Genomic DNA, 22,201 nt, shown 5'->3' with positions numbered 1-22,201 from the left:
ATAAGCATTATTTTTGAAAGACGTGATATATGACTGCTTTTTTACTGAATATCCATACAAAATCTTGTGTTATTTTGTAGGACCCTAATTCATGAGGTGCTACAGGGTGAAAAGAAATAGCCTAGAACACAATGAATGCACAGATGAAGTCCATTTGCAGTACTTACTGATTTTCACTCACCTAAAAGTTGAAAAAAGACTCATTTTCTAAATCTCTCTAAATCTTAGCAATCCTACAAATCTCAGTATTCCTTCATAGAGAATAGGAACACATCTATGATGAACCCAGTTGCGGTTAAAAGAAAAATCGCACAGGATATTTTCAGAAAAATATGTGTGAACTAGGGATGTCCGATATTGACTTTATTTGCCAATAACTGATATGCCGATATTATCCACATTGTCTCTCAATTTCCGAATTCCGATATCAACCGATAACGATATATGTGGGCTATATAACTAGTTTTTGGTAACAACACGTATCTCCTGTCGTGGAATTAACATATCATGCCTGATTTTATTTTGATGCCCCATTGGATGCTTTCTCCAGTGCAATAAGGTTTTCAAATGTAAACACTGTCTGTGGAAACTAAGAAAACTACTTCAACTTAAGTTATGAAAAAAATGCCATATTTATGCAACTTTTAAAAAAAATTTGTCTCAAGCAACAGTTCACACTCTCTTTCTCTTCCTCCCTCCCTCTATGAGTCCAGTAAATGTCGGAATAGGCAAAAAAAAAAAAAAAATGATAACGATGTTGACCAATATACCAATATTACATTTTATGCCAATTTCAGACTGATATTATTGGACATCCCTAGTGTGAACCCAACTTTCACATTCAAAGAGAAAAATAAAAATAAAGTACAATTCTAATGGAAGCGATTTCCACAATAATAAACAGAGATGGGTTTAATATGGCTTTTTATTTACAATGATAGATGAACCAATAGTCTTTACAAGTCCTTTACAAGTTTCAACATTATTTTCTGTATGAAAAATTGTAGTCAGCCTGTGCATCTATAGTGAAAATTTTACCATAGATATCACACAAAAAAAAACCAAATCAAGTAACTGTCAATTCAACACGAAGAAACAAAATAAGTGGCTTACACTAATGATCAACCTTGCGGCTGTGGCTGTTGTAAGTGATAGCTTTTCAGATTAACAAAACAGTCTGTGTTCAATGTTAAAAAGCTGCAGTCTTATGTAAAAAATCAGGCTTTAGTAGGCTGCACCCAGCTATATATGTCTTCTGTGGTTTAAAAATCTGCTTTCTTTAGATTAGAGCACAACGTTGGCCTTTGGATGCAATTAAAAAACAGTTTTAGCTGCTTGTAAAGCAATGAAGTCTCTTAACACATAGTCTTTAAAAATTGAAGCAGTATTTAATTTTTTTTGAAGTGCTACAGATTCTCAACAAACAACACATAATTTCACGCGTGTTGCTTGATATTTTCAGCATAAATCATTTGAAAAATTGTTAATGAACTGTACATTCAATGGATACCATCTGACACTGTGCACAGGATAATAAAAAGTAACACACAAGCATTTTTTTAAACACAAATTACACTCATCATCGACAAACAAACTAACAATTGCTTTCATTTTCTTGCTGGAAAGGTTCATTATCTTCTCTGGCTAAAGGTAGATATGAGCTTCCATCTAAGTCTTGAAATACTTCTGCTTGTCTGTAGTACTGCAGCCCACCTAAAAAAATACATTTGCTTCATTTAATGACAAAAATGTCAAACATTTTGAAAAGAAAATGCATTTGCAACTCTTAATTTATGAGAGATGAACCTTGATTTACACTCAGGTGTGGCCCAGATAGGAGTGTTGGCTCTGTCTTATCAAAAGTAGCTATTATCTAGGGCAAAGGTTTTTATCTCAAAACAATGTGGAGGTTTATTTTCTACGTGTTACTTACATGATCTTTGTTCGGGGTCCGAATGAGGCCGCATACATACAGGAGGAGCCTCTCCAAACATGGCAACCATCACCTGCAGCAGGCTGACAATGTCACACTGATCCTAATAGGGGAAAGAACAAGTCAGACTTGCGACTGTAAAGCTATAAACCGCACCATGCTGTAAACATTAGTGCCGGGAAGCATCAATTCCTAACCTGGATCCTGTCGTCTGCCTCTTCTAACATGCAGCTCCATCAAAATATGCAAGATGCTGCTCACCTTGTTCCAGTGTTGCAGGTAAGGCAGCAGGATTTCACCATTGCTGGAGATGTAATTTCCTCTGATGACCATCATCTCACTTGTGGGTTTAACGTAGCAGATAGGGGCAGTTTGGGGGTAGGTCTCTTCAATCCATAAACATATGGGTATGTTGTAGGTTTTGTCTGACAGAGAAAATATTCAGAGGCATTTTTTGATTTTTCTTACATAATTATGCTTTTTTTTATTTTGAAAGGTTCAGAATCTGTTGAACACAGTGCAAAACATGAACTCATTTTTACCTGAAATCATGACAGGAACAGTTCCGGTTAGACTCATCAAGTTCTTTGTGGTTCCATCATTGTAAACTGCATGAAATACAACAATAATCATCATCTAGAGTTGATTTTTTTCATGTTGAATAACTTTAAGGGAAATTTGTGAGCTTTTATTTTGACCCTTACCAAATTTATCCATCACGGGCACAAGGTTTTGGAAGTAAGTTAATGCGACGTGTATGTCATGAGACACATATTTGCGAAGATACGTCTTTAAAACACACAAACAAGAATAAAAACAGTTAAAAAAACTGAACACAGAAAAATTACTAACAAAAAAATTACAACCGCTAATGTCTATGTTGATTGTTGTTGATGTTTGATCCAGTGAGAATAGAAACACTGAATCACATAATTATTCTTACCTTTGGAAGCATCCTCTTGAGTGTATCCCCTCGGAATGACATGATTAGAGTTTTTCTGAACAGAAAATATCACTTTTTGATCGACAACACTGAGCAACTCTTAACTTTCTGTCTGTCTTGGCTGTTGTAGAACCTTCTATCTTTTATAGCGCTTGGTAGCCAGGAAGAAGACCGCCTCACAAATATGCAAATCACCTGCCATAAAAAGCAAAAACTAGGCTACATGGATGGAACAAACAGAAAAACACTTCAGTTTATTGGGTCAGGATTGATAATGTTTTGGTATATATGTTGTGTTTTTCTCCCTGTAATTTGCATTTGTTGAGCACTTTTGCTCAACATTTGCAAAATGCTGTCTATAATGATTATATATTGGCCCATTAACCACAGTCAAATCAGCAATTTCTGTGGTACCATGCTGGCTACTTTATAGTAGTAACATGAATAACATCATTACCAGCAGTAATGAAATGCAAAGACCTTCCAAATGCTCTGTTTTGGAAACACATACTCACTGTACCTCATCATTCATTAGCATGAAATGGTTTGTTTACATTATATTTAGCTTACCCTGACAGACATCAGTACTTTTATTTTTATATTGCAGATTTATAATTTTCTCACAGTACACAGTGTTGCTTATTTCCGTCTTCCTGTTCAGTTGCTGAAAGTGACTAAAACGCAGTCTTTAAAGCCAAAAATTAATCAAAACTGATACCAAGACATCTATTTACCATGACCACATGAACATATTAACTTTATAAACAGTTTAGGCATAAAGGAATTAGTGTTAACGTTATATGTTTCATTAAGTTTATAGAAACAAAGCTGTTCTGTTCCCCTGCATGACCTAAAACTATGTAAATGACGCTGTTGATGGTTAAACTCTAGTGTAAACACAGGTTTTATGGCTGTCCTTTGGACTTTTAGCACGCCTCACACTTATTGTGTAAACTGCATGATGTTGCACATTATGACTCGGCTATACAAGCAGGAAAACAATGAAGTATTTCTCAATAACATTTATGTAGTTCATTTAACTGTTTATAGCAGCTGAAAAACAATTTTTTTCTTGAAGGAAGAAGCTCCGTCTCGGACATATTCACACACAATACACAAAATGGCCTGTAGGTGGAAGCAAATCTCAAATTTAGGAGAAACATCAAAGTTTGATGGGTTAGGAAAAGAAGACAGTTTCATCTTGACATCTTTATTCCTGTCCTGCAATACATTTGCCACATTTTCAAAGAGTAAATACATCTTAAATAGCTAAACAGTTGACATTTTCACAAAATTCCTTCCACACCTCCATCCCACAGTTTGCAAGGGGAGAAACAAGCCCTTGTGCCCACTGTATCCTTGTGCAAAACCCCCAATGGTCCCTACAGTCTTTGTCATGCTCGCCAGATTTTCTGACACGTATACTGGTGGTTTGCTGGCTGAGTATTGCGACAACGTGATGCTGATATTCTAATGCAATGGGAATTCTAATGCATAGATCAGTGGAATTCTATGGTATTATTATCATGGTTGTACTGTTTAAAGATTGACAGGGAGAGGACAAGCATACCATCAGGACTGTAATTACGTGTTAAACACTCCACGCCCTTTTTTTTCATTAAAATGTTTGAGTACAATGGATCAAAATTAAAAAGTTGAGAACAACACGGCCAAATGCAGAGCCAAGGATCATCCCCTGCATCATTTCAATAATATAAATTTTAAAACACAATGCTTCTCTCAAACAATATCTAAGGAGTCAAACACATTCACAGTTCATATTATTTCTCCAAGTGGGGAAATGAACAGGTAACTGATAAAACAACTCGACCCCCGTCATCCACACAGATTGGTCATATTTCTGTAAGCTATGGCATGAGAGAGAAGAGCCATTTTAACTGTACAAAATCCAGAAAAAAAAACGATTGAAAGGAGACAATGGCCAAACGACATTCGACATCTTTCACAGAGGACGTCCAAGATGTCTGAGGTTTGCATTTGGAGCATGTTGCCTAAACCTGCCTGTAGTGTCTAAATATGTCACCAAATACAGCCGAATCAATCATCTAGTACAGTCTCTGGATAATTCGTCCCAATTGCAACAATGTTGAGTGATTAACATGACATATTCCAATGTAACAAGCCTAAAATAGGATCAATATTGTATTTCTAAAAACTTGGCTTATACTGGACCTTCTCAAAAACTGATCCTACACAGACACACATGCCGTCACAGGACAAGTCTAAATCAGTGTAGTGTTTTCAGGGACTCGCCTTTCAAATTCTGTACAGCGCATATCTAAAGCCAACACACTTGTATATTTTTTTTGTTGCACACATATTCAAACATAACAACAGTACAGCAAACAGAACAGATAATCGTCTCTGGTGGACCTTGCTGCATAAATGAGGTACAAACTAGTTGACAGATAAGGCAAAGTAAACACAAATCAGTCTTTTATTTAGGCAGCAAATTAATACAGTTATGGAGAGCACAAGCCCGTCCATATTAAGAAACCAAGCGATTCACTCCCATAACTCGCTATCCCTCACACAATAGTCCCACATATACAGTAACTATGGTTCTGACATGACTAGCACCTGACTTGTTATTGTTCATTTAAAGAGCTGAAGGTGGCAGAGGAAGAGGAGTGGTTTGAGGATAGTATTGTGTGTGGAGAAACTGAAGTTCAACTCTGAGGCAGGACTTGTGCGTTACACTCTGCAAAACTGACTTGTGACATCCCTTACCCTGGTTTCCAGGACAATTAGATGAGACCTTCCTGGACCCCGATTCCTGAGCCTTATTGTTCACAAGGAACAATTCTAGCAATCTAAAAATCACCATGTAGTAAACAACAGTTGTACACCATCCAGTCACTGAAAAGAAATGCAAGAAAATCAACTGGTTTGTCAATCTGTCACTGTGTAACTGTACAAGTGTGGGGTATTTAGCCCATTCTACAGGTAACCTCTTCTGCTTTAGCAATTGCAAAGATGACAACATCTACATCTTCATGGACTGTACCTCTCCTTCTTAAACCAAAGTAAAACAGAAAAATAGGTAGTCGTGGAACATGATTTATTCCCAATACTTTGTGTAATATGGAAAGTCAAGAACTCTATTGCACCAGAATCTACATACACTAGCCATTACTATTATTATTCCACAAAGACAACTCGCAATGAAACATATGTAAAGAGAGAAGGCCGCTGCATTCTGGAAATCCATCTATCTATATATTTTCCATTCACGATACCTATTCCAAAAAGGAACTACCTCAGGCAGGTCAATAAAAATGTCAACCCCGGTGCCATCTGAATTAAGCACCCTTGCTCACTTTTAGTGCTCAGTGACTTTCAGACCTTCCAATCACAAAAAAAAATGTTTCATATCAAAAACAAAATCCAAAAGGTTTCTTTTTTTACAGCTAGGCTAATTGTTAAACAACAAAAGAATTACAGTCTTTCCCATGTCAGCCTCCAGACCCTGCATCCAGAATAACCAAGTTACTACATAGCCATTCAAAGGGAACCAAAGGCAGGTAGGTAGGGTGAAGAGGGAAGGCAGGTTATTTATGTGAGGAGTGTCCATTCCAGTCCTTTCCATTTAAATCAGTCAGTCCTTCCAGCGGGTAGGCAGGGGGAAGTGGAATTAGGCTTTCAAGGTGGGAGGAAGTGACAGACACCCCTCTGTACGACCAGTGTTGAGACTGAAAACAATAAGTTAGCAGGAAAATTGTGGAGCTACCCAGTGAGACCACACTGGAGTTGACAAAGAGTCATTAGTGGTGTTGCTCACAGGTCAATGTGGACCAACAAAAAAGAAGGGACCAGACCAGGCTAGTTCAGCTAGCCACTCAGGCAACAGTCCAAAATCCTCCTTTCCATAAAAGTCTATGGTTCAATCAGCCCTGGTGGTTTCCTTGAGAGCTTTTGCTTCAATCATCTTCTTTTTTGAAAAAGTTTATATTTCATCAATGAGTTGTTTAATCTTTCTGTCTTCAAGTCCATGCTGCCACTTCGTGCTGTTTCATTTCTCCTCAACATGTACTGGTGATCTGGAAAATAAAAAAACACAAGATGGGACAGATGTTAGTGCCTTTTTATTGTTGCTTTGAAAGCCAAGATTCAGTTAAAGTTTTAAGCTGAAACGGTTTCACGTTTGTTTTTTCTTTCAATGGGCCTTCAAAAACAGAAGAATATTCATGTTCTAGCGAAACCAATAAATTTGCTGATAATTTTTAGTTTACTTGCTGTGGTTTTTGCTCACCTGCATCACGATACCACACAGCGACAGCTCATACAGTCCTGACCGCTTTCATCGGGTGGATTCAGCTTCCTCAGCTTATGCTGTCTGATCTCCCTAACCAGTGTGTAGAAGGCGTCCTCTACTCCCTGTTAGCACACACAAACAAACAGAAAGGTTACAGAAAAATCTGGGCGCTTACAATGGTCAATTATTAGTGGAGCACACCGAATGCACCTCTTATAACTGGCAGCAAACCTCTCAGGTGTACTCACCATTTGGTAACATTACCATGGCAACCCTGATAATTTCAGGCACCGTTAATCAAAAAAAAATAAAAATCAGGGTGATTAAAAAGACGTCATTGCTTAAATCTTGATTCATTTGGTTTTGAGTGACAGACATTCTGCAGGTTCAACCATTACCGTGAGTCTCTGTGTACCTACATAATATGTGACAGTGAGTCACAGACAGTGGGAGCTATGCAGCGACTAGTCCTTATGAGGCCTTTCAAATACTGTAGTTCTCTTCTCAAGCCAAGGTAACCTGGCTATGAGTCATTGCCTGCGGCATAAAATGTTCCCAGCAACACAAATCACATCAAACCGCAGGCCATGCACTGCACTTTACATGCATGAATGTGCTTGCAAAATGTAAAATTACACAGTCCAAATTAGAATACTCCCATAACTTGAAGAATGTATTATGATGCAGCATAAGAGGGGTTCAAATTTGCATAGAATTTTGTCGCTTGTAAGGATGGGAAAAATGAGGATAAAGGTGAATACAAATAACGGAGAAAAAGGGAGAGAGAAAGAAAAGAGTTCAATGGAAACACAAGCACAGCGTGTTGGTGTGTGTGCTTCACGTTCACTGCCTACCTGTCGTGTTTTGGCAGAGGTTTCAATATAAGGGATGCCGTAGGAGCGAGCTAGTTCCTGGGCTTGCCTTGTGTCCACCGTGCGTGCAGGGAGGTCACATTTGTTTCCCACGAGCACCATGGGAACATCATCTGAGTCCTTCACACGTTTTATCTGTTCCCTGTAAAAAGCAAGACAAGAAAATTGCGACAGTTGACATTTAACTGACGTTACTCTAGTGACTAGTCAAAGCACCGCATTTAGCCACAGTGACATGTCTCTTGTCTGGGATCCTCCTAGTTTCATAAACAGCAGCTCCACCACTGGAAAACCAACCACCCAGGGAACTCTAGGACCCAGAGGAAGAGCCAGGGCCTGCCGGTGCTGGGCTGTGCTGCACTGCTGAAGGAGGGAGGTGGGGGAGGAAGAGCGGGAGGGGGAGGGATGGACAACAGGCTAGCGGCAAATAGCATTACCTCATCACTACAGCAGCAAGTGCCAAACGCCAGACAGCCAGGGGGAACTGAGTGAGAGGAGTGGGTCAGATCACTCTATCAGCTCAGCCCTTCTTCCCAGTCAGCCACTGTACAGCAGGATGGATCCACTATAATCAGCCCATCTGCAGGCAGCACTGCTAATGGAGTTTATGACCACAGTCGTTAAGTTTTGATGTCACAGCAAACATCTTATCCATTTTGACCACTGACTTTTTATTCGCTGGCAAAGCAGGAATTTCAAGTCTAAAAGGTGTGTTGAAAATGACAGTGATTATCAATAGCACCTATAATCTTATTAATCTGGAATATTTAGCTATGGTATAACACTGCTATGTCATTTAGTGCTAATAAAAAAAAACAAAAAAACCTGACCATCTTTACCTGGAAAAAACAGACGCCAGATCTTTAAATAACTTCACCAGGCCAACACCTATTCTAGCATTGAGCCAAAGATCCATGCATGCCTTCACAAGTTGCACAATGGTTTTACAGCAGTTGTGTCCAAGCCACACCAAAAAAGGCTGGGTTGCAGTGGAGGCAAGCCAAACCAATGTGTGTGCAACACACTCTATAACCCTGCAAAACTGCAGAAGAGTTGGCAGCTAATGCGTAGCCTCTTTTAGTTGCCACATGCAAGACTGGCAAGAGGGTGTCTAATGAGATGAGAAAGACAAAATGTGGCAAAGAGAGAGAGCACCGCCGTTTCCTACCCTCCCGTTCTCCTTCCCTGTCCTTGGGAGCACTACCTCTCCCTGCTCCTCTAATTGAGTCAGGATCGATTTCATTGGCATCGTGCTGTAAGCCTCCAGTTGGGGGCTAAGCTTTCTTTAGCCGTGTTAAACGCTACAGCATGACATCACCCAACTACTGCAGAGAGCTGGCACACACACACATATACACACCCCTCTCCCTCCACACCCCACGGGAGTCTCTGTAACACACACTGCATATACAAATGCACATGCAGAGAAGGTAAGAGAGATGATTTTGTGCCTCAACCGGTCTGTGATCTGGCCAGCAACAACACATCTGCAACAATAGCAGTATTACTCAAAGTCATGACTGTGATGCCTCCGTTTCTTTCATTTCCTTCCCTTTTCAACACACCTGTACTGGTGAATGTCCTCAAAAGATTTTGTGTTGTTGATGGCGAAGACGCACAGGAAGCCCTCCCCTGTTCTCATGTACTGATCCCTCATGGCGCTGTACTCCTCTTGACCTGCAGTGTCCAGGATGTCCAGCAGGCATGTCTCCCCGTCAATAACCACTTGCTTCCTGTAGGAGTCCTGCAGAAAAAAAGGGAGAAACTTTTAGAGAGGTCGCAAAGACATCCTTTAAAAACGTGAGTGAGACACAAAACAGGTGAGCTGGTGGGATCCAAGGCAACCGGCGGACCATCAGAAATGATGCCACATCTTTAGCCACACAGGGCTAAGCAGCATGTACATATACACACGCAAATATAGTGTGTATGATGCAGAATGACAGTATTCACTTATATCTACGATTAACTCCCTCTCCACTTTCAGGTCAAATGAAAATCAATAGATCAGAAGAGCAGGGTATCAGAGCCAATGTTTAGCCTTCCAACATGCAGTCACAAAAACATGGAGTGCTGTCCCTTTGTTTGTTAGAGCATAGGGGCCAGGAATGCAAATACACAAAAAGGACATTGTCTGGCCAGAGGCAGGCGTGGTGAGAAAGAGAGGGAGAGAGTGGAGACAGACAGGGAGGAAAAGAGAGAAAGGAGGGGAGAAAACATTCTCATTGGCCTCCCTCCTCTTTCTGCAATGTCTGCAGTATCTTATGTTCAAAAAAATCTGAGAATTCCAGAAAAAAAAATGGGTGGAGTAAATGTTTATTCTTCAAGCAAAATTAGGAATGTCTTCCAAGTTTGACCACTGGAAAATTGCCACAGCATTCAGTTAATTCAATTAAAACACCATGGTTTAGTCTGAGAAGGGCCCACAAAATATTCTTCAGCAGTGACTGTGGCTTGGACATTTATATGAGCCTTGTAGGTTAATTACACATAAGCTGCTCTTCCACATTTAAACGCATAAATAGTACAGCCACACAACAACTCAAGGGGAAAGAATTTATTCTTTTTGACAATATGCTCAACCCTTTGTCATCTTCCAACCCACCCCAACCTCCAAGATGACTCCCACAGGGATAATGTGCAGAACAGGAGGGGAAGACAGTCATACCTCTATAGTGGGGTCATATTCGTCCACAAAGTGGTTCTGGATGAGCTGGATGGTGAGTGCACTCTTGCCCACGCCTCCAGCTCCCACTACCACCAGCTTGTACTCCGTCATTTTTGCCGCTGCTGCTCACCACACACACTGCTGCTGGAAGAGAGCAAAACGGTGCAGGTTAGTACAGTGACAAAAAATAGAAGCATAAACCACAGACACAGAGTTTTGACAAGCTATCTTCTGCCAGTGATGCAGTCCACAACCTGTGCAAAACACACAACAATACCATTACTGCCCATTGGTGAGAAGCGTCAGTGGTGTGTGTGTTGGAGTGTGTGTGCAGTGGGGGCTGAGGTTGAGACCCTCAAAGGGGAATGTGAAAAATGTGCTGAAGGTACTCGATGTTCCAATCCTCTAGCGCTCAGTGTGAGCAGCAGAGAGTGTGCATGAGATGGAGAGCTGGCGAGGCAGCGAGAGAGAAACAGGAGGGGCATGACACCAGCAGACAGATCCTCATCACTCAGGCTTTACGCTGCTAATGTCTACCTTTGAACCTACAGCGGCAGATGCCAGAGCCAAAACTATCAATTTCAATAAATGATCAAAAAAGCACAAATGACAAAAACATAGTGAAGAAAATGACCGGTTTGGTTTGCCTTGGTTCTTCCATAGGGATCAATCCACAGCACCAGAAGGAGAGGCCTAAAAGAGGACTTTATGACTCCAGGTGTGCCTTACAGTTGCCCCCTATAGACTCACTAAACATACTTAATGGGTCTAGTCGTAGTAGCAGGGCTGTGTTGGTCATAAATCAAGGTATGTTATGAAAGAAACATATCAGTCTCCTGAGGAAACATAAGTGATATCCATTTTCTGTTAGCTTAAACTTGAACAACACAGGTAAACGCTACCTTTACAAAATTTATAGGCCTAGTTTGTATTTGACAGCCCAGTAGAAAAGGTTAATCAATTTCAACATCCACATGTAAATTTTACAGTACAATTCGAAGAACAAAACGACAGCGATATGTAGCACTGATAGACATTTCATCAATAGCGACAATAAAATAGTTTCATACAATGTTTGATAGTTCCACTTAAAATGCATTAGAGTCAAACTGGCATGAAAGCACATAAAAACGCTCAAGTTCAGCTTCACGAACAGACTCTAAGTGTGCTCACTCCCTGGTTCATTGCTAGATAACGGATCCCCTTCGCCCGAAGTCGCTCTACCCATGGCTTCAATGCATGTCGCCTCAGGGATGCTAGTCCACAGCCTTTCGTCGTACTAGGGCTGAAAGATTTTAGGGAAAACATCTAATTTCCAACAAATATTGCGAATTAGGTTAAAAAATTTTGAAGTTACAGTTTAATATTAATTGTGTAACAGGTGTACCAAGTGATCAGGACCACAGGAGACACCATCAAAAACTGCAAACTTACAGATATAAATTGCTTCAAATTATTTAAAATGGTATAGGAGAAAAGCCAATTATCACAAAATCCATGACTGTTAAGTTCAATAAATAAAGCAGTAATAATGCAAAACAAAAAAATTTAAAACAAGAATAGGTCTGTTTTTTGAAATAGATCCTCCTCCCTCCCCACCATGAGAGGTCTGCTACTGGCAGGGCCTGGTGCTTGACCTGATGAGATAAGGTTTGAAATCGAAAACAACTCCCCCTTAGCAATATTCGCTTTCATTATTTAATGTGTATCAAGAGGAGATCATTCCTTCATCCTTACCTTGTGCTAATTACGTATGTAAATTTATATTTTTATTTTGTTACCATAATCGTCTTAACATTAAAGTTACTATCAGAGTGCCTTGATAAATAGACTAAAGTGGCTAAATCTGAAATAAGGTGGCTACGTTCAATAACTTTAAACATTTTTCCCAGGTCCCCAATAAAAATGAACAATAATTATTGATACTAAATGAAATTAAATATTGTATGAAAACAGTATATTTATATTTTTATTGATAATTCTGTAATAATCATGGCAGTAACAGGGCTGGATGGACAAAACTGTACCAATATCTAGAAAGCCTTGAGGAAAACAGATTTAATTTTTAAAACCTAAAATGTGAAGAACAGCAAAGAATTTTTTTGTTGAGTATTTTCCATATCCAACTTTGAGCAAAACCAAATTTGTTTGCATATTTGAATTCCTCCAATATACAGTAGATTCCATTATGAAAGTTGTCAGGAAATGACAGTTGCTGGCCTTTGAAGAACTATTAATCAAATGTTAACTTAAAAAAGCCTAACAACAAACTGTTGTGCTCATTGTCACAATGGAACACAAGAACGCAAAAGGACTTTTTTTTCCCCACCCCATGATTTTTCCATAAACAAGTGCAGTACTTATTTTTGTGTCTTTGACCACAACAATTTCATGTTAGCAAAAAGCAAACATTAGCTTAACACTGACACCAACCAATGAATAATGTGATCATGACCTGTGATCTACTGTTTGGAATACTGTATTGTAATCGACGGACATGCAAAATTGTGCTAGATAATGCAAATGATAATGGGAAATTTGCTCAGCTTAAAATACATATCTTTGTTTGTGGATGTGTAACAGTAGCAGAGCTGATGGATAAAGCAGACATGAGGCAGTTGGCAGTGAAGTAGGACAACTAATCCAGGCATGCTCAACAAATATGGGAAATTTGCAGAAAAGTAGGTGTCTATTGTGCTATTACAGCATTAACTGTCGAGTCAGCTAGAACTACATATGTACAGTGTTGTGTATCCATGCTCAGACACAAGCCTAGACAAAGGTATACACAGATCCCCTGATGTCACCCCCACAACAGCAGTGCTGGCCAGTGAAATTCCAGGCGTAATGGGCAGAGAAAGCACTCATACAGGTGTTTCCACTATGTTCTGAGTGAAGTATGACTAAGCTCACTGAAAATGTACCACAAAGTTACCAAACATATGACCTGAAAACGACCCGATACCAGCCCAGTGGAACCCTGATGAGTCAGAGTTGGAAAGAAAGTAATTTATCATGAAGATTTTGCAAGTACAAATCTGAGGCTAACCACAAGAACAGTCTGCTGGAGGCCCATAGCAACCGTAGAAATCTTATGCGGTTAAAGTGTTAGTGAGTGGTCAAGTGATGTCATCATACTGGTGTCATCCTTATGAAAGACTGCCGTGGAAAATAACTGGGAGTTCCTGTACCTGGTTGGATGCAACAGCTCTGAACGGCAGCTTAGTTTCACTTTTGGTTTGACAGCAGTGACCAAAAAGCCCCCAGTGGATTTTTTTTGTCATTCACAGAGACGAGCTTTAAATAAAAACACCAGAAACGGCAAATATTTAACACATAGGTGCCTTTATGTAACACAAGCAAAAATCCTGCCTCAGTTGCCATAATGGTACAATGCAATGAATAGCACTATTGCTACTTTCACCACAAACTTAGAATAATGGCGTCAGAATCTTATTATGCCATACCACTGTTATGCCAATCTGCCCCACCCAAACACTCGGTGTAGCTTTAAATTTCTGTTCCTCAAAAGTTCTGTGTGTCATATTTCAGATGAAGCCGTTCCGAGTAAAATACGGGCACATTGGGTTAAACATCTAAGCGTGCTCGTCAACCGTTTCTTACTTTGCTGAATGTTCCTTAAAAAGAAAATCATTAACCTGCACCACCTGCTACGCTGTGTAATCAATCCGTCAGGACTTCATGAGCATCACAGGTCACATATGTTGTAGTACCTTATTCAGGGAATCAAACGTCAACTGAAATGTAAAATATGCTCCATGTTTTATCTGTTACACAAACTCCTGGCTCACTAGAGAGTGCTGAACATTAATGCTTCAGTCAGTAAGAGTAGAAAACACACACACCCTCTCTCTGGTGCTTTAAGTCCCAAAGGAGCACACCCAGCTGGAGTGAATCTTAAACTCTGCTTGTAGAAAGAGAAGCTGAACAGGTGACAAAACCCAACCACCGGACAGTTTAATAAAAAAGGACAAGACACACAGCGTCAAAAGAAAACTGAACTTATAAAGTTAATTCAGTCTTGGGGAGTGAAAAATAAGACAACCTCCTATGTTTGTCTCTCTGGGTGTCTGGGTGTGGTGTTGTATTAATAGACTCAGCATGCACCCACCTCTGTAAAAAACCCTGTTTGTGTTATTTGTGTCTGAGCTGTGCGTGACTCTGCTGTGGGGGCAGACTAAGATTAGCCTGGACTGGAATGATGTTAATGATTGACAGAAAAGTAGACTTGCTAACCGAAGACACAGCCATTTAGCTGTTCTCATTCAATTACAGACACACACGCTCCTGTATCACATCCCTGATCCCATAAGCCATCGCTTGCCTTAATGGAACAGGTAGCTCTGAGCATCACCAGTATCAACAATGACCTCCTTGTAAAAACACCCTCGCTGCTATAATTCTGAAGCACAACAGGAAGGGAATTATACTGACCCCTCAATGTTGTGGCCAAACATTTAGCTTCCTTTTCCCTCACTGTAAATAAATCAACCTGGTACACAGTGCAGCTCGCCCTGGCTGGAGTACAGAGACTGTGGCAGAGCTGCAGAGCCAGCCTAGCTCCTAAGAGCCTCCTCTAACCAAATAAACAGCAGCTGTGCGAAAAAGAGAGACTTGTGCAGGGCAGACAGATGCTGGAATATCTTCTGTCACCGAAGGCTGCAAAGCTCAAAGACAGGGCATGGAGGTAATAACACACTGGCAGCTACTTTAGTAATATTTCACTGGAAAAGTTAACAGAAATACTGTGGACACAAAAGTTAATATTAAATTATGAATTGGTCATTTGGAATACAGACAGTAGATTTAATATTCTTCCAATTCACTAAAAACAGGGGATCACAAGAGTGCCATCATTTCTCCGCCTACAACTAACAATTATTTTAATTCAATTAGTCAGATATTATGTTCTGACTAATTCATTGTTTGGTCTATAAAAGTTCCAATTTCTGAGAGTCAGAAGAAAATCTCAGCACAGCTACTGACAGACAACATTAGAATAGCAAAGATAAAGCATTGATGGATAGATAACAAATAGTTAAAGTACAGGAACACCAATGCAATGAGAAAATTTAGAATCTCCATTGTCCATAGCTTCTTGACCAGAGATAATTCAAAACTTTAAGGTATGTTGCTGAGAACATCTCTTCATCATGTTAGCTAGACTGGTAAAATATTTTTTAAGTAATATATAATATCACTGTCAGCTTTAAAGTATTGGTCTAGCTGTATTTAACATTTTCTTGATAAATTCTTGATTTTTCAACAAATACCAAATACTAAAACTGCTGTCAGGTAATGTTTGGCTGATTATCTAACCGACTGACATGGCAATTTGTAAGATCAACTGCACAATTCAAATCAAAGTCCAGTGTTGTTGGTACAAGTGACAACACAATAATGGGTGTTGAGTAAATGGGCAAGATGGGAAAGAATGGTCAACACTTTTACCTGTGGGATATTTGGATTCTGCTTCCCTTATTTCTCCTTTAGACCTTTGATTAAATCTCCTATAACTTACCACACTAAGGGTAAATCGACAATCGACATGGCCAAATATTAGATCTCATATTCAGCATTTTTCCCACTATTGATGTCTCTTTTTTAAAAAAAAGACTTACACATCATGCATGATAGCCTAATAATACTTAAGGATAAATGTTGAAGAGTTTGCTGATAATAAAACATATGTAAAACAGAAATAAAAAACTAAGGCACTTTGATGAAAAATGAAGATGTATGTTGGTTCCAAATATCAGTTCTGGGTCGCCTTCATTATTTATCATCTGTATTGGCCGTGAAAAGAAACATAAACGTCGACCTCTACCACACCAACATCACATCACAATTCTTAACCTCACTCTTAATCAGCTGATCTTAAATTTTCCATCATCTGCCCGTCTGTCAGTACCACCTCTGTCCCATTACTAATATTGACACGTTAATCAGATTTCACAAGTCTCCAGAGCATGTACGCATCCAATCAAAGCATTAGTCATATATTAGTGTTCTGCCACACTAGTCTGTCATGGCAAAAAGAATTCATGATGGACAGTTACAGGCACAAACATGCGCAAAACGCATCTTTAATAATTAATGTCGATCAATATGCAGCAAAACATAAATCATAAACAGAAGGTTTTCCTATATTGTTTATGTCAGTGACGCACAGTTGAATGAACCGATAAGCAATAAGAATGTAGGACACAAATAAAAAGAGACTGACATCCGCACTATCACATACAGATACACAGCTCTGCAGACTGTAACACGGTTGCTAACAGCATTTCTTAGACATAACCAGATCTCAAGTGTACACCTGCCAAATACAGTCTAAAACGCAAATTCAACACACCCGCGCCCGCTACTGGGAGGCTGGAGGAAGGAAAGCAGACAGCCGTGCCATCTTCTCTCAAACTAGGCCATGTCAGCGACTGATTAATAATCCACACTTACATATGGAGATGAATAGCAAAATTAATCATTGATAGACTGTCGTGTTCTTAGAGCCACTTGTTGTCAGTGGGGGCTCATGCCGAGCTGGTCTCTGTGTAGATAGAGAGGACGTATGAGGACACAGCCTCAGGAGGTTTCAGTCATCAATGCTAGCATCAATGGTTTTCCATATTTCACCCACACGTAGGGACCAAGCATAAGAACTTCTTGTCAAAGTTTTCTATTCTGTGCACACAGATGGGTATCTTGCCCCTATAGCAGCCTCATATTCGCTGCTGCAATTCTGATTTTCTGAGTCCAGTGCATGGTTAACCTGTGCAGTTCTAATAGTAATAATACTAGTACACCTTACAAGCGTGATGAGGTGACACAGTGGCCAGGTTTTCGAGAAAACAGTAATTTTTCAGCTTTCACTTTCAGACGGCCTACAACCGCAGCGTTATCTGCTAAGTGGTGACCTGTTCTATTCCAAAGTCCCTAAAATCTTTCCAGAGCTGCTCCCTATTCGATCAAGGACCACTAAACAGCATGTTTGCATTTAGGATTATTTATAGCATGCCACCTCCAGCCTGGGAAATTAACAGTTCGTTTTGAAACCCTAGAGCCTCGCCTGGACCAAGAGGATAATCTTACATGACAGCTTACGGAGGGTGCAAGCACAGAGCAGCAATAGGGGTGGTAGGAGGAGAGTGGCTGAGGGCTACTCTGACTATCTGCCAAGGGCAAAACAAACACAGGAGAGAAGGGTCGACCTGCAAACTGAAAAATACATAAAGATATCAATAATTAAAATTCTCTAAATCCAAGCTTTTCCCTCGCTAATTCTTGGCTCGAACAAAGTAAATCGATAAACGCTCTTTACTTTTTCTACGAGCCCTGCAAACCTGCAAATCATTTCCATCACTTCAAGACACACGATGCAAAACAGTAGGTAACACGGATAACCGTCTTCCTGATCGTGCATTCTGCTCTCCATTAAAGTGCTTAATTGGTTAAAGAATCCATACTGGCAGAGCCACAAGCCCACTGCAGAGATAATAGATTTTTAATGGAGTAATGATGGTAAGGAGACCCTCTCTAGGGAGGTATCACGGTCGAACACTGAAACTCCAAGACCCATCCTAAAGCCTCGATAGCCCACCACACCCTCCCACTGCTCTCCAATGACATCATCCTCCTAAACAGCATCCAAACATAAATGTTGACCAGCAGCTGAGGAATCACTACTCTGCTCTGTGACGTCAATGAAACACAATAAGGCAGAACTTGAGTCAAGTCTTATGAAATCTATCACTTCAAGGACAAATCTAGTTGATTAGACCACACTGAAAACAGGACCAACCGTTCCTCTTGAGTTGGAAGCCAAAGAAAGTACTAAAACTTGAATGAAAGAACAGTATCATTTTAATCGTAAGTAAAAATCCTCCTAATAAACATTTCCTCCCTTAGAAAAACATTTATATAAAGTCTTTTTGCATCTGCGTGCAGCTTAAACAAGCTGCACTTAGCAATGGAATCCAAGTGACCTTTTCCTTACTGGGTCTCCCTTCTAGCTTGCTGGTCAGGGTGAGAAGGTGGAGGCAGCAGCAGAGATGAAAAGGTCCAGCTGACCTCCACACAAAGGGTTGCCAGTCAGAAGAGACTAATCATCAGGCACCAAACACCCTAAAACTCATAAGGACTGTTCAGTTGTTTTAGTTTGCGAGACAATGTCACATATGCAAAGCTGGCAGAAGATTCTTCCAAGTGAGCTTTCACAAGTAAAATCATTCACACTAACCTCATTTAGAATTACTAACCTAATAAATAAATCACAAAAACAACATCAAGTCAGGAGTTTGTTTAATGCACAAAAATCTATCCATCCTAAGCTTCAAATCTTAAAGCAAAACCCTACAGACTGAACGCAGCAGGATAAGCTGTCATTTGTAAGAGCGTGGTTTTTATAAGAGTCACACTTATTCTGGCATGCGGCTTGGCAGCATCCCGGCTACAGCTGTGCAGAGAAAAGGGACAACACATCAACATCACACCTCCGTCACTGGACGACCTCCAGCTGTTATCCAGCTGCCCGAATTCTCTCCTCAACTCTACAGACACCGACTCAGGACTTCATCATAGCAATCTAATGCTCATAATCAATCTATATCAGGGGGATGGCTTTGTAAAGTGTAAAAACTACAGAGAAGTCATTAACTCCAATTTGTAAATTTGTAAAACTAGAAATTTTAAATAATTATTGGACCATGACAAGTCGTTTAGATCATAAAGTAAAATACTATAATGTTCATTGCTCTTTTATCATTTTATGTCTCATTTTTGTAATATTTTGTCTTGTTTTTTATGTCTTTTTTTGTCAGATTTTTTATCATTTGTCATACGTTTTTGTCGCTTTGTGTATCGTTTTTGTCATTTTGTTTCACGCTTTTGTCATTTTTTGTCTCGTTTGTCCATTTTTTTTGTCACTGGAACTTTTTATCTATTTTTTTTTCTCTTTTGTTTTGTTTCGTGCCATTTGTCTCATTTTTTGTCATTTTGTTTCTCGCTTTTGTCGTTTTGTGTCTCATTTTTGTAATATTTTGTTATGTCTTTGTCTTTAAAATACTATATCATTCAGTTCCAGATGCCTGTGACTAAATGTTTGCACCTTTGTAGATCCACTGTGATCTGTAAGTTGTAATGTGTAAATGATAAACTGAGGCATACTATTGTTGAAATGTAATTTATTTTTCTGAACAAATTTCAGTTTGTTCATAATGTTTTGTACAAAAGATAGTTCCTTAAATGTGAATATATTCAGAATGTACTTTTTTGCACTAAAACAAAGGAAAATTTGGAGTTGTGGTTATTTATAGGTTATTATGCTCTGATTTTACTGGTCCGGCCCACTTGAGATTAAATTGGGCTGAACTAAAATGAGTTTGACACCTCTGATCTATATGACAATGAATAAACATAACATATACAGTTGTTCTACTAATATGATGCTTTGGGGAGCAGCAGAGATGATAAAAATGAGAGCAATTACATGCAAAAAAAAAAGCCAAAATTGAAACCTGCCGTGCTTTGTTTTCTAATAAACCACTAGCTTAAATGTGTGCTGCTACTTTAAAAGCTGAACACAACAAATTTGAACGAGGATTTGAGTCAGTTTTGGGTTGATAATGGTTCCCTTAGAGTTCTTATGGTCTCACTTTGAGTGTCAGCCAAATATACATTAGTGCTGCCTCGGTCATCTCTCTTCCTTTTCAACTTACTAAACAGCTTGAACAGATTTGAGAGCAGAATTTACCCCATGTCATGTGTGTATAAATGTCCTGTAATGGAATCTCACTTCCGCAGTGATACATTCAGTTTTTAGTCAGTGTGACGGGGCGTCACCCTACTTGTCTGTGTGGCCACTGAAGGCACCAGCAAAAACCCTCACACTGAAAAAAACACAACAAAAAAACTGTCTACCCATTTACTGGAGGCTGAAAGTGAATTACAGTTAAACCCATTTAAATGTCATTGGTTTCTTTTTTAAAGTGAGCTAAAAAGGGGGGGAAATGTTATCCCGTCAAGTTTCAAGAGAGACTGCTTTATCTAAATTATATTACAAAACGCGTAGCTAAAATTGCTCATTCTTCACTATGTAGGGAGGAAAGCTTGAGTTTGAGCTGTTTAGATAAGCTAACATAAAATGTTGTGATAGCTAGCTAACAACTGTGGACCGCAGTCTCCAGCGGGGTCCAAAAATACAGAAAAAAAAGCCTCACTGCCGACGTATTTCTGACACAGGAATGTGCACTGCATACTTACAACAAGCAGAGGTCTAATTAGCGACAAGAGCGACGTTTTTCGTCCACCGGAGAGGAAGAGACAGACAGAGAGCTGAGAGAAGAAAAAAATCTTTCAATTTCTGTTGCTTCTCGAGCTGTAATCAGGAGGCAAAAAAAATTACAAAATGTTCCTCGGTCTCCTTCCTTCCTCCCTCCGTCTTCAGGTGTCTGCCTCGTTTATGTCTCTGTCAGAAAAGTGTTGTTTTCTTTTTTAATTCTCAGGAACTAAAAATGCACCGAGGCATTCATTGGTGCTGGCTTGCAATGAGCCCGCGTTGAACAATGTGCTTTCCAGAGAGCGGAGGGGATGAGGAGTGGAGGAGCCCACGCCCAGCTTCTATCAAACATAGATCCGCCCCGGTTACCATGCATGTTACTGCTGCCTTCAGGGGCCGCTCGGAAACATGGCAACCCCACCGTTTTCAGTAGGTAGTTACCAGGTGAATATCTTTCTGTTGCAAGTTATAATACCTAACAGTAGATTAAAGGTAAAACAAGTTCAGTTTCCATCATTATATGCCATGTAGCTCTCCATTAGGAATCATTAGAGAAGTTGTTCTTAACAGTCAGTTATAAGTGTGAAGTGAAGTGTTAAGATAAGACCGTATTTGTTCCTTGATAACGATACAAAATATTGTGCCCCTTACTGTAAAGTGAGTCAGTATTCATAAGTCATGAAGTTCCTGATTAACTCTTTACTCATTTCTTTGGTAATCATTAGTAATCATTTACTCAATAAAATATGATCATAGTTGAGTCAATATATAATTGTGGGACTTACTGTAACATAGTTGACAGGTATCATAGTTGACATTTTTTGCTGTTTTCAGGCCTTAAATCAACATGGCCGCCTAAAACCAAACACCACATGGCACTTGTAATACATTTTCTGCAAATATAGAAAAAGTATTCCGCACAATTGTTGGTGGAGCATGGTACTGAAGAAGCTATATATTTAAATGTTTAGTTAAAACAAATATCAAATAATAACCGTGAAAAGCTCACAATGTAAGTGGTTCAATCATAAAATTCTCAGAAATACTATCTGGGTTATGACTTCAGTCAGGCTCAGTGTGATTGCTCAAGGCTGCTGATTAGTCATAGCTCTGTATATATGTTGTTGCAAATTCTGCAGTATGTTTCCATCTTCCCTCTTTGTTTGAACTTAGCAATCCAATTCATTGTTCCCTAAATTGCAATAATGTGTAAAA

At 39.5% G+C, this 22,201-nt stretch overlaps 2 protein-coding genes across 3 annotated transcripts; both read right to left on the bottom strand.

The window, feature by feature from the left end:
- Positions 1-907: 907 nt before the first annotated feature.
- Positions 908-3,033, bottom strand: zgc:123278 (uncharacterized protein LOC641569 homolog). The gene is made up of 6 exons (XM_023293532.3): positions 2,877-3,033; positions 2,638-2,722; positions 2,476-2,541; positions 2,195-2,358; positions 1,934-2,036; positions 908-1,713 (listed from the first exon to the last, which is right to left on the bottom strand). The coding sequence occupies exons 1-6, from the start codon at positions 2,916-2,918 to the stop codon at positions 1,595-1,597; spliced, it is 579 nt and encodes a 192-aa protein (XP_023149300.1). The 5' UTR covers positions 2,919-3,033; the 3' UTR covers positions 908-1,594.
- A 1,037-nt stretch (positions 3,034-4,070) lies between these two features.
- On the bottom strand, positions 4,071-21,301 carry hrasa (HRas proto-oncogene, GTPase a). Of its 2 annotated transcripts, none has more exons than XM_023293517.3 (6): positions 20,971-21,301; positions 10,693-10,833; positions 9,590-9,768; positions 8,007-8,166; positions 7,150-7,274; positions 4,071-6,937 (listed from the first exon to the last, which is right to left on the bottom strand). In XM_023293517.3, exons 2-5 carry the CDS (start codon positions 10,801-10,803, stop codon positions 7,155-7,157), a joined length of 570 nt encoding a protein of 189 aa, XP_023149285.1. In that variant the 5' UTR covers positions 10,804-10,833; positions 20,971-21,301; the 3' UTR covers positions 4,071-6,937; positions 7,150-7,154. The 2 variants fall into 2 exon arrangements, with proteins under 2 accessions (XP_023149285.1, XP_023149284.1); XM_023293516.3 differs by having other exon boundaries at positions 10,693-10,836; positions 20,971-21,299.
- Positions 21,302-22,201: the final 900 nt, after the last annotated feature.

This window comes from Amphiprion ocellaris, chromosome 3 (genome assembly GCF_022539595.1).
Source record: "Amphiprion ocellaris isolate individual 3 ecotype Okinawa chromosome 3, ASM2253959v1, whole genome shotgun sequence".
NCBI classification, from domain to species: Eukaryota; Metazoa; Chordata; class Actinopteri; family Pomacentridae; genus Amphiprion; species Amphiprion ocellaris.
Note: the sequence above shows the minus strand (reverse complement) of the source record. Positions and strands in the feature narration are given on the sequence as shown.